Genomic DNA, 13,449 nt, shown 5'->3' on the forward strand with positions numbered 1-13,449 from the left:
CTGTTTACTCAGTGTTGTGTTAGGAAAGTGAATAAATCGATTCCCTAACACTGACCCGCCTCTCAGCCAATCAGGTGCTCGAGTCTGGTTACGTGTCACCTGATTGGCTGAAACAACAGGCGTTGTGACTGGATGCCTGATAGAGAGGCCAGGAGACATCAAGTAGCGTGGATGTGGAGGCCGCCACCGTGACCCACTGCGAGACAGGTAAGTTCCGACTCCCGGGTGATGCACACTGGCAGCATTTGATGGGGCACAGTAGCAGCAATTGATGGGCACACTGGCAGAAATTGATGGGGCACAGTAGTGGCAATTGATGGGGCACAGTAGCGGCAATTGATGGGCACACTGACAGCAATTGATGGGGCCCACTGGCAGAAATTGATGGGGCCCACTGGCAGCAATTGATGGGGCACAGTGGCAGCAATTGATGGGGCACAGTGGCAGCAATTGATGGGCACAGCAGCAGCAATTGATGGGCACAGCAGCAGCAATTGATGGGCACAGCAGCAGCAATTGATGGGCACAGCGGCAGTGGATGTGGAGGCCGCCACCGTGACCCACTGCAAAACAGGTAAGTTCCGACTCCCGGGCGATGCACACTGGCAGCATTTGATGGGGCACAGTAGCAGCAATTGATTGGCACACTGGCAGAAATTGATGGGGCACAGTAGCGGCAATTGATGGGGCACAGTAGCGGCAATTGATGGGCACACTGAAAGCAATTGATGGGGCCCACTGGCAGCAATTGATGGGGCACAGTGGCAGCAATTGATGGGCACAGCGGCAGCAATTGATGGGCACAGCGGCAGCAATTGATGGGTAGAGTAGCTGCATTTGGCACAATGGCAGCAATTTATAGGTAGAGTGGCTGCGTTTGATGGGCACAGTGGCTGCATTTGATGGGCACAGTGGCTGCGCTTGATGGGCACAGTGGCTGCGCTTGATGGGCACAGTGGCTGCGCTTGATGGGCACAGTGGCTGCGCTTGATGGGCACAGTAGATGCAATTGATGTTTTTTTTTCAGTTTGTATGCGCTCCCCCAAAAATGTTGAGCACCAGTCGCCACTGGCTCAAAGCAAGCTCTTTCGCCCATGACATGGTGACAGACTATGTTACCCAAAATTGTCCATAGGAAACACTTTAAATCCCAAAGCTGGGCCCAATATAAGATGGGGACAAGGTGATTTTGCCCCAAAGCTACCCCCCATGTTGAGGGCATGTAACCTGGTATGGTTCAGGAGGAGGAGGAGGGGTGCTCTCTCACCCCCTCTCTCTTTGCTGACCTGCCAGGCATGTTTGGATAAGGGTCTGGTATGGATTTTGCATTGGACGTGTTTATGGCACAACTGATATACAGGATGATTGTGACGCCGAGACTTTCCAAGCTCTGTTCTCTCTATGGGTATCTTCAGCCTTAACTGAGTCACACTTTCAAGGAAAGAAAATTATGTTAATTTGGAACACAACACGATCAGATCTCTAGGTTCAACGGTATAAATACTGAGAAATACGTTCCATAGCTATTTTCCCAGATGTCAGGCTCAGAAAATAGAACATAACAACTACTCCCAGGAGTTCCTAGCAAGCGTGAACCGACTCATCACATTACGTTCCCATTACAAGGACACGATAGTCCAAATATGATCGAGATACACGATTTCATACTTATGTAGCATTGCAGCTGCTTCCCAACGCTTGTGTTAATCAAAATTCGTGTTCACTAACTTATTGATTATTACATGTAAGCAGGTGAAGGCGGACGATGGGGGCAGAGATCTCTTCCCACACTTTATTCATGTGCTTCCCTCCAGATTCTCAAAGGGCTTACAACGGCACAGCGCCATGTACGCCGTCGTAAGTCCTAATCTGGGCCGTCGTATCTATGTGACTGATTCTTAGAATCAGTTACGCATAGATATCCATTAGATCCGACAGACGTAAGGCTCTTACGCTGGAGTATCTCACAAAAGTATCTCACAAAACGAAACCATGTGGATACATAAATTACAGACTATGCACCCCACAGGGTTAAATATCGAATTGGATCTTAACTGTTTTCTATCCAACGAATAATGATCCTTTTAAATGTATCTTTATATACATCTTCTATTAATGTTTACTGACAATTACCAGTCTATTTTGGTAATCACCATAGATTTACTGAAATCTGTGGTATACCAAGATTCATCATATTTGCAAGATATTTATTTGATTATTTACCAATTAATAATAGCATGATTTTTACATAGAATAATCTAGGAACAATATATATTTCCTCCACAAGATGGCAGTAACATCTATTAACGTAACACTCTTTTGAATTAATATAATCTCTTATTAAGAATTCATTTCTCAATACTAATCCTTTATAAATTTTTTATCAAATTTTTTAACTAATTTTTTAATAGTTTTACAATATTTTATTATTATGATCTTTGGTAAGATGTAATCGGCCTACAATATACCATTAGACAGTAGCGTTATGCAAAGGTCTAAAGTAACCAATGAATACTTACTAATATAGATAGTAATGACAGCTTAACAATCTAATTGTGACTTAAGTATGTTTTTAATGTTTTTAATGTCCGTGTTCCTGGCAATTGATGTCCACACCTAATAAACATATGTAATGTGCGGGAGTGTGGGTAAAGTGCCGCGCGGTGCTAGGATTGCATTCGTCGAAAGTACACGCCCACTAACCGTCTCATTGGCTTTCCTAAGCCTACATATACCAGAATCCTCGGCGGTCAGACACGCCCCCCTGATGACGTGGAAGACCACGAAACATATGTCGGAGGCAGTCTGACTTCTCTGCTCCCCAGCTGATCCCGCACATAGACGCTACAGCTGGTAATAGGACTCCCCGCACAGCAGACGATCTCTGCATTCGCAAGTCAGAGTCATATCCAGCGCATGCCATCCTAGTGCCGGGCTGGCACCTACCAAGTAAGGGGCCATTCAGCCACTTTGTTTTTATGTATTTTTTAATAAAGGATAATGCACTATTAGTTCCCTTTTGTTTTTGGATTCCTGAGATACGATTGAGCCAAACACAGCAGTCTGAATAGATGGTGTCCAAGTGTGCAGGCACATTAACCTGTTCAGCTCAACAGACCATCCTTTTTAATTAAAGGGGTCCACACCTTCTGGTAAGAGTTTTACAGATCAGAACACATCGGGTGAAGCTGTAATTAGTTGGTGATGGCTGTATGATTTTTTCACCGCGTATCGTATGAGCACTCATTTTCGTTCATAGTATTTTGTGCACATTCACGGGATCGTGAAATATATATATATTTTTTCAGCTTTTTAATTCACAATATTTAGCACTCTATTGTCTTTATATAGTTATTTATTATATTGTGTTTTTTTATTTTCTTTGTCACAGGAGTGTTTAATATAGTTAATTTATCAGACCTACTGAGAGGTCCCCTTTTTCGTGTGAGGGTATCTTCATCAGTGAGTCCACTAGTCCCTAGCGCCCTCTTTTACACCTACAATAAATAATAACAATAATCATCATCATAATCATACAAAAGATTATTATGACAACAAAGATTATTACTACTACTAATAATAATATGAAATAATAGCAATATTAAAGATTAACCACTTCCCGCCCACCCTTTAGCAGATTGACGGCCGGGCGGTGGTTCTGTCATCCTGACTGGGCGTTATATGACATCCAGCAGGATAACATGCCGGTGCGCGCCTGCGGGGGCACACAGCACGGCGATCACGAGTGCGGCGTGTCAGTCTGACACACTACATCTCCGATCATGAAAAGGAACCTCTGACGGAGGCTTCTTACAACATGATCAGCTGTAACCAATGGTTTGTCACCATTCTACAGGCCTCAGCAATTTTAAAGTATGACATGTTAGGTATCTATTAACTCGATATAATATCATCTTTTATGATTTGCCAAAAATTGGGTATTATATTGTGTTTGTGTGCACCAAAATTTATTAAAGTGTATTTTTTCTTAAAAATCTGTCTTTCATAAACAACTGAACAAATATCATGTGACATAAAAAATTGCAACAACCACCATTTTAATTCTCCAGGGCGCTTGCTAAATATATAATTTAGTGGTTATAAGGGAAAAAACGTGCGCGCTACTATCTTCTAATTTTTAAGCAAATATAAACCATCAACCTCCAGTGAATAATAGTAAAAATAATCTCAGGAAAAAAATATATAATACATATATAGTGACCGTGAATTAGCTGCAACCACTTAGGCCGCGTACACACGATCGGTCAAAACCGATGAAAACGGACTGAAGGTCCGTTTTCATCGGTCCAAACCAATCGTGTGTGGGCCCCATCGGTCAGTTATCCTTCGGTCAAAAAATTTAGAACTTGCTTTAAAATTTAACTGATGGACTGATAACCGATAGGTCAAAACCGATGGTTAGTATGCAAAAGCATCGGTTAAAAACCCGCGCATGCTCAGAATCAAGTGGACGCATGCTTGAAAGCATTGAACTTCGTTTTTTTATGCACGTCGTTGTGTTTTACGTCACCGCGTTCTGACACGATCGTTTTTTTAACTGATGGTGTGTACGCACGACGGACCATCAGTCAGCTTCATCGGTTAACCGATGACAACGGTCCTTCAGACCGTTCTTATCGGATGGACCGATCGTGTGTACGCGGCCTCAGTGTACTCAAAAAACCCAGATTTACAGCGACTGCACTTCCATGTGCACTTTGCACTTGTAGTTTGCACTTGTAGTGCAAAGTGGATTTGCCTTTAGTAAATAACCCCCAATATCTTTAACTTTTTGCTATAATAAATATCCCAGTTTTTTCCTTAGTTTAGGCCAAAATGTATTCTTCTACATATTTTTTGGTAAAAAAAAAATCGTAATAAACGTATATTGATTGGTTTGCGCAAAAGTTATAGCGTCAACAAAATAGGGGATAGAATTATGGCATTGCTATTATTATTAATTGTTTTACTAGTAAAGGCTGCGATCTGCAATTTTTATATTTTATATTATATTATGGCGGACAGATCGGACACTTTGGACACGTTTTTGGGACCATTGACAATTTTACAGCAATTAGTGCTATAAAAATGCACTGATTACTGTAAAAAATTCCCTGGCAGGGAAGGAGTTAACACTAGGGGGCGATCAAGGGATTAACTGTGTTGCCTCTCTGTGTTCCAACTGAAGGGGGGATGGGACTTACTAGGGGAAATGGCAGATCGCTGTTCATACTTTGTATGAACAGCGATCAGCCATTTCTCCCCTCAAGCCCTGTACACATGACCGGGATTCCCGGCGGTAAAAAGTCCGCCAGGAATCCCGGGGGGAAAACCGAGAACCTGCTCGGTAACCATCCCCCTGTACACACCAGGGGTTCCCCGTCGAGAAAACTGTGGTGAGAGCTTTGGCCGGGAATCCCGGCCATGTGTATGCTCAACCACAGTGTTTCCCATAGGAAAACTGCCAGGAAAAAGACCGCTGGGAATCGCGGCAGGAAAAAGGAGAACATGTTCTAATTTTTCTCGGCGGTTTTCCTGTTGGGAAAACTGCCATGGAGCATACACACGGCCAGTTTTCCCGGCCAAAAGCTGTCATGGCAGTTTTTCCGACGGGAAAACTGGTTTTGTGTACGAGGCATCAGAGAACCAGGGCGAGCAGCGGGCGTTTGCCTCTTGCGGCGCTAGTGCGCCCCTAGTGGCAACAGGGCGAAGCAACGTAACGTAACATCGTTTCGCACAGCAGAGCCATGCTGCCGCAGTAAAACTGTGGTGGCTGGTCGGCAAGTGGTTATACAAACTGGTACTCATGACTGCCAAACAAGACAAGGACAATGGAGAGGTTACGCGTTTCACACTGCAATAGTGCTTCTTCTAACCCTTTGAGGGATCACAGGAGGTAGAGTTTCTAATTGGCTGTCACAGTGGTCACATGAATGAGTCCCACCAGCCTTTGACTGTTACATGCCACAGCTCAGTCAGGATGCTGGGAGCGCGCTCCCAGCACACAATGGTGCACCCTGACGCGTTACATCCCAACCGCCCCGCTGCGGCACATATGCGCTGGGTTGAATTGAAGCAAAGCAATTCCAATCTATATCAAAGACTACATTTACCTTGAAGATGGAAGTAAGCTTTGGATCGCCGTGATGAAGATAAGAACCATGAACGCACAGACCAGGTTGGATTTGAACACTTCATCCCTCATCTGTGAATACTGAAATACAGAAAACATAACATTAAAGTCATATTTTATTTCATTGCATAATATCACACAGTCAATAGTTGGTTTGGATATCAGTTGGTGCCACTCAACAACGCAATGTGAATTGCAGTGTAATTATTCTTTATTGCTGCCAATCTATAATATCTGGAAATAATAATACAGCTAATGTCTCTACACATTTGCTTTTCTCCCTTCGGAAATAAAAATATAGATCACTTAGCATGAAATTAAAAAGAAATTCTCGAGAGAATCAATGAGCATTTTAACCCTTAGGCCCCATGCACACTGAAGCTGATAAACTGCAGTTTATTGGCGTTTTGGCTTTTTCTTTTTTAAAGCCCATAAACTGAACTCTTTGTTAGCCTATGTGCCCATGCACACCTGGGCGTTTTTTAGTGTTAATGAGCTTTGGAGTTAATTGGCTTTTTTCTGAACTCCCGAAATTTGCGTTCAAAATGTCGTTTTTTGGCGGGAAAAAACGCTGAAAAACGCAAAACGCTGAAAAACGCAGAAAACACTGAAAAACGCTGGTGCCAGCGTTTGTTTGCGTTTTTAATCCATTGAAAAAAAAAAAAGCTACACTGAAAAACGCTGATTAAAGCTATTGCAAAAATGCTAAAAAACGTTGAAAGGCTCCCTGCAAAGCTACTGGAGTTTTTTTTATAGCTTTTTTCAGCTTCAGTGTGCATGGGATACAGTATCTCACAAAAGTGAGTACGCCTCTCACATTTTTGTAAATATTTTATTATATCTTTTAATGTGACAACACTGAAGAAGTGACACTTTTCTACAATGTAAAGTAGTGTGTACAGCTTGTATAACAAAATAACACAACACACAGCCATTAATGTCTAAACCGCTGGCAACAAAAGTGAGTACACCCCTAAGTGAAAATGTACACATTTTTCCCCAATTAGCCATTTTCCCTCCCCGGTATCATGTGACTTGTTAGTGTTACAAGGTCTCAGGTGTGAATGGGGAGAAGGTGTGTTAAATTTGGTGTTATCGCTCTCACTCTCTCATACTGGTCACTGGAGGTTCAACATGGCACCTCATGGCAAATAACTCTCTAAGGATCTGAAAATAATAATTGTTGCTCTACATAAAGATGGCCTAGGCTATAAGAAGATTGGCAAGACCCTGAAACTGAGCTGCAGCACGGTGGCCAAGACCATACAGAGGTTTAACAGGACAGGTTCCACTCAGAACAAGCCTCGCCATGGTCCACCAATGGGGCTGAGCGCACGTGCTTAATGTCATATCCAGAGGTTGTCTTTGGGAAATAGACGTATGAGTGCTGCCAGCGTTGCTGCAGAGGTTGAAGGGGTGGGGGGTCAGCCTGTCAGTGCTCAGACCATACGCTGCACTCTGCATCACATTGGTCTGCATGATTGTCGTCTCAGAAGATGTTGCACAAGAAAGCCCGCAAACAGTTTGTTTAACCTCCCTGGCGGAATTATTATGTCAGATTTTTGGTGCTGAAAGCGACACCATTATTTCGCAAGTAAATTTGGCGTTTTATATTGTAGGCCTGTAATTCTTAGAAACAACTCAATTAAATCTGACCAAACAAGAGTCTAGTAGACATCCCGGTATGATAAAGTTTGAAAAAAGAAATCATAAATTATAATATAATAAATAACTATAAATAATTATAACAAATAATAATAAAAATTATTCAATAATGAAATCAATTCAAAATCACTGAAATTTGCTCAGTTGCAAAATTGTTGCTGTCATTACTTTTAGTGTTTGATGACGAATTTCTCCACAAATCGCTATCGCTTAATTCTACAAATGATTCTTATTTATTATCGCTGTTTTCTAGCTGCTCTAAAAGCACTTTTGACGTAAATTGAAATGTTTTGGTTGCTATGGACAATCTCCAGTTTCCAGGCAGAAAGAACAGTATTTATAATATAAAACTGGATGCAGGGCACTGGACAAACCACTAGGCACAAAGGGGATGTGTAATTATTTGATACAGTACTGTACTCTGTAAGATTACAGAATACTGTATGTATACTGTGCTTTTTACTTTGAATTTGGTGCCGAACTCCGTCCCCGTGCATCGCAGCGCTCGCAGGGAATGGAGCTCAGCACTGTGAATCGAGCGGAGGACACACGGCTCGCAGACACAGCAGTAAGACATTGCAGAATCCAGGGGACAAGGTAAGTAAGCTGTACAGTGGGGATCGAAAGTTTGGGCACCCCAGGTAAAAATTTGTATTAATGTACATAACGAAGCCAAGGAAAGATGGAAAAATCTCCAAAAGGCATCAAATTACAGATTAGACATTCTTATAATATGTAAAAAAAAGTTAGATTTTATTTCCATTATTTACACTTTCAAAATTACAGAAAACAAAAAAATGGCGTCTGCAAATGTTTGGGCACCCTGCAGAATTTATAGCATGCACTGCCCCCTTTGCAAAGCTGAGACCTGCCAGTGTCATGGATTGTTCTCAATCATCGTCTGGGAAGACCAGGTGATGTCAATCTCAAAGGTTTTAAATGCCCAGACTCATCTGACCTTGCCCCAACAATCAGCACCATGGGTTCTTCTAAGCAGTTGTCTAGAAAACTGAAGCTGGAGAAGGCTATAAGAAGATAGCAAAGCGTTTTCAGATGTCAATATCCTCTGTTCGGAATGTAATTAAGAAATGGCAGTCATCGGGAACAGTGGAAGTTAAAGCAAGATCTGGAAGACCAAGAAAAATATCAGACAGAACAGCTCGCAGGATTGTGAGAAAAGCAATTCAAAACCCACGTTTGACTGCACGATCCCTCCAGAAAGATCTGGCAGACACTGGAGTTGTGGTACACTATTCCACTATAAAGAGATACTTGTACAAATATGGTCTTCATGGAAGAGTCATCAGAAGAAAACCTCTTCTACGTCCTCACCACAAAAATCAGCGTTTGAACTTTGCAAATGAACATATAGACAAGCCTGATGCATTTTGGAAACAAGTTCTGTGGACCGATGAGGTTAAAATAGAACTTTTTGGCCGGAATGAGCAAAGGTACGTTTGGAGAAGAAAGGGCACAGAATTTAATGAAAAGAACCTCTGTCCAACTGTGAAGCATGGGGGTGGATCAATCATGCTTTGGGGTTGTATTGCAGTCAGTGGCACAGGGAACATTTCATGAGTAGAAGCAAAAAATGGATTCAATAAAATTTCAGCAAATTTTGGATGGTAACTAGATGCCATCTGTGAAAAAGCTGAAGTTAAAGAGAGGATGGCTTCTACAAATGGATAATGATCCTAAACACACCTCAAAATCCACGGGGGATTACATCAAGAGGCGTAAACTGAAGATTTTGCCATGGCCTTCACAATCTCCTGACCTCAACATAATTGAAAATGTATGGATAGACCTTAAAAGAGCAGTGCGTGACAGACAGCCCAGAAATATAAGAACTGGAAGACTTATGTAAGGAAGAATGGGCAAAGATACCTCAAACAAGAATTGAAAGACTCTTGGCTGGCTACAAAAAGCGTTTACAAGCTGTGATACTTGCCAAAGGGGGCAGTACAAGATATTAACTCTGCAGGGTGCCCAAACTTTTGCAGACGCCATTTTTTTGTTTTCTGTAATTTTAAAAGTGTAAATGATGGAAATAAAATCTAACGTTTTTGACATATTATAAGAATGTCTAATCTGTAATTTGATGCCTTTTGGAGATTTTTCTATCTTTCCTTGGCTTCGTTATGCACATTAATACAAATTTTTACCTGGGGTGCCCAAAATTTGGATCCCCACTGTACATGGATCCTGCGATACGATCCGGAGTGCGGATCCGGGTTACCGCTTTTGGTACTGAAAATTCACCCCGAGCCACACCCGGGAATACAGTCAGGAAGGTTAAGACAAGCAGACCAAGGACCACTGGAACCATGGTCTGTGGTCTGATGAGACCAAGTTAAACTTATTTGGTTCAGTTGGTGTCAAGCGTGTGTGGCGGCAACCAGGTTAGGAGTACGAAGACAAGTGTGTCTTGCCTACAGTCAAGCATTGGGTTTGGAAATGTCATGTTCCACCCAAAAGTGGAAGCTCCACTTGTCTGTCTCCTCCCCCTTCCACTGCCACATTTGGCACCTTTTAGGCGGGAGGGGGAGCCGGTTCCTGGTTTTGACAAGTACCCAGTCCCACTTTCGGCTCAGTTCGCTTTGGCCCAATTACCCCCCCCCCCCCCCTCAAAGTAACATAAAAATGTTTTAAATAATGTTGTCAATATATTAAATCATCAGACAGTTGTAGCACCCTGATTGTAGGCAGGGTTGCTAACAAATTTAGCTTGCTAGGTGGTAACTAGCCTGGCTGATTAATAGGGGATTCACTGGCTTTTTCCCTAACTCTGGATTTGATGCACCTCTCTCTTCTGTCACTAGGTGGCATTATTGCCTTTGGCAGTAGAATGATATGGGCAAAGGGAATTCACACTAGGAGTGAATAGGTTGTCTTTGGCAGGGGTCTCTTTGGTCCTTTGGCCTGCTGGGAGTGCCTATTTATTTGGAAGGAATCAGGTGATCGGTGTTCTATGCCACCTAGAAGGCTGTCTGGGTGGATGTGTGTCACAAGGCTCCCGGCTGCAGGGCCAGAAGCCTGAGGTCTATCCCAGGAGCACTTGGCTGCTAGGCTGTCTGAGGCCTATCCAGATTTGAGAGAGGCAGCGCGGGGTTGGGGTTTCAGCCTGGAAGCCCAACCCAAGTTGCAGAAGTTCCGCCGGACGGGGCAACTGGATCATTGCCAGTGGTGAGGGAGAAGCAGTTGCCACAAGGGAAGACTACTCCTGTCGCTAGGGGCAACTGATGATCAAGGCCAGAGGTAAAGGGAGGAATAGTCTCCAGCAAGGGACAACCATTCCTGTTATCAGAGGCCAGTGTATGGAAGTCTGAAGGAGTACCAGAGCAGCTTTTTCAGCAGCTTTGGGGATTTATTTATTTAGTGCTTGCAGGTTGTTTTATTTTTAAACATTTCAGTTAATTTATTTTTATTTTTTATTGGAGTTAATGAATTCAGGGCTTGGACAATGCTCAAACACCCCCCTCCCCCCCTATTAACCCTTTAATTTTGAGGGATTTGTACCTTCTTACTGAAGCAGATTCCTGTCAGATTCCCGCGGTAGTCAGCGTAACCATGGTAACCCTCTGCACGGCGGGAAAGTTACGCTGACTACCGCGAGACTTGGAGCAGGAAGCTTCCTCTGTCCACTGCAGCCTGAGAGCCGCACAGAACCCAGGCCATGTCCGACGCTGATCACAGCACTGAAGTGGGCGAAGGCTGCCTGAGATCTGGGGATCGAGTCCCGCACATCACCCAGGCTCCGACGGTGTCTCCGATGCGGTCTCCGATGCTGATTACAGCACTGCAGTGGGGGGGATGGCTGCCGGAGATCGAGCGCCCGAGACCCGCACATCACACAGGCTGACCCGCACATCACACAGGTTCCGACGGTGTCTCCGAAGAGGATTACAGTATGTACAATGTTGTAAAGTATGTACAATGGGTTTTTGGTAAATGCATATCGCGTATACCGCGCATATCGGCGTACAACGCGCACATGCTTTTTCCACATTATTTTCAAGATGAAAAAGTGCGCGTTATACGCCAATAAATACGGTAGCTGTGGAAGAGCTCAGGGGATTCAGTGACATCTGGGATCTTAAAGTCTAAAGAGAGACCGAGAGCTCAGTGAGTGAAGATCTATAGTAGGATACTGTGAGATGTGAGAAAAGATCCTAACGGGTTACTGTGAGTTACTTGTATGGACCTCTATTGACTGTTCAAAGTTCAGTTGCCATAGGATATATGTTCTTCAAATACAGTTGCTGCATCCAGCTTAAAGGCATGCCTATTATTTTGTCTCGGGTCTGCCAATTACTATTGCACCTGCCTAAGGATGACCTGGTCCTAACCCTCTCTCCCACAGTTCTGACAATAAATCTCTTTTCTTGCATTCCAAAAAGAGACTGGCACCCATGTTTCCAACTTACAATACACCCACCATGCCTAATAACCCACACTACAAGGAAGGATGTCAGCTCTCCCTGACTCTGGAGGTCACTATTAGGTCTTTGGAGGTCGGGGATGCCGCTACACGTTTTTTCTTTCATCGAGCTATCAGCACAAAGCTTTCTACAGTATTCAATGTCACTCAGCCGGCTCCAGCTGAAGTGTCTGCCCACCAACATGTAGGAACACAGTAAACAGTTATATGGAGGCTCAGCTACAAGCAGGCAATGAAAATGCAAGCTTTAATCTTTCAACTATCCAAGAGCTTTAACACAGGATTAAATAAACTCAGAAATCCTCTTTATTTTCACTTAAATCCACAAACAGGCAAAACAAAGAAATAGGTTATAGAAAAAAAAGTCTAGAAAGCCAATACAACAAACAATGAAATAGTGCCAGGAGTCAAGCTCTGAGTGCAGTATGCATTGCAACCAATGTGAATGCATCTGATACCGGCGTAGCTACAGTGAAGTGAATACTGATCCCTGCTGAGAGTACCAGGTTTTTTATTTTGATCCTTGTTCTGGTTATTTAATTTAAAGGGACACTAAAGGCAGAATTTTTTTTTTTAAATAACAAACATGTTATACTTACCTCCGCTGTGCAGTTCGTTTTGCACAGAGTGACCCGGATCCGTGTCTTCTGGGGTCCCTCGGCGGCTGTCTCTGCTCCTCCTCGCAAAAGCTTTCCACGTTCATGCGAGCTCCCTCGCATGGTGGAAAGCTTTTGCGAGCGCGCTCACGTGATACATTGGCGGCCATAGCGCCGTCTGTATCACTCGGCCCCGCCCCCCCGGCGCGCCGCGTCATCCGCTGTGATTGACAGCAGTGCCAGCCGATGGCTGAGCTGCTATCAATCCGCCCAGCCTAGCCAATGAACGGCCAGGCTGGGAACCGAACATGATGACAAGCACGCGCCCGGGACTTTCAAACGGCGAGGTAAGTAAAACGGGGGCTCGGGGGGGGGGGGGGCGGTGCTGTCAGATGTTTTTTTACCTTAATGCATAGGATGCATTAAGGTAAAAAAACTTTTACCTTTACAACCCCTTTAAGGTAAGAGGAGAAAGGTGAGAGGATGGGAAAGAAGGATAAGAGATAAGATAGAGAGGTGTGGAGGGAAAGAAAAGGAAGGGAAGAAATAAAGAGGAGAGGAGAGGAGAGGGGAGGAGAGGAGTCGAAAGGAGATAAAGTGAAATAGGTGAGTGA

The 13,449-nt window shown here is 43.7% G+C and overlaps 1 protein-coding gene across 2 annotated transcripts in view; it reads right to left on the reverse strand.

Moving 5' to 3' along the window:
• The window catches only part of ADCY8 (adenylate cyclase 8), a 387,999-nt gene that overhangs the window by 100,894 nt on the left and 273,656 nt on the right, over positions 1-13,449 (reverse strand). For both annotated transcript variants that reach the window (XM_040354976.1, XM_040354977.1), the window contains one exon: positions 6,114-6,214. In XM_040354976.1, coding sequence (XP_040210910.1) covers positions 6,114-6,214 — 101 coding nt within the window. The remainder of the gene's footprint in view (positions 1-6,113; positions 6,215-13,449) is intronic.

Source organism: Rana temporaria, chromosome 5, assembly GCF_905171775.1.
Source record: "Rana temporaria chromosome 5, aRanTem1.1, whole genome shotgun sequence".
NCBI lineage: Eukaryota > Metazoa > Chordata > Amphibia > Anura > Ranidae > Rana > Rana temporaria.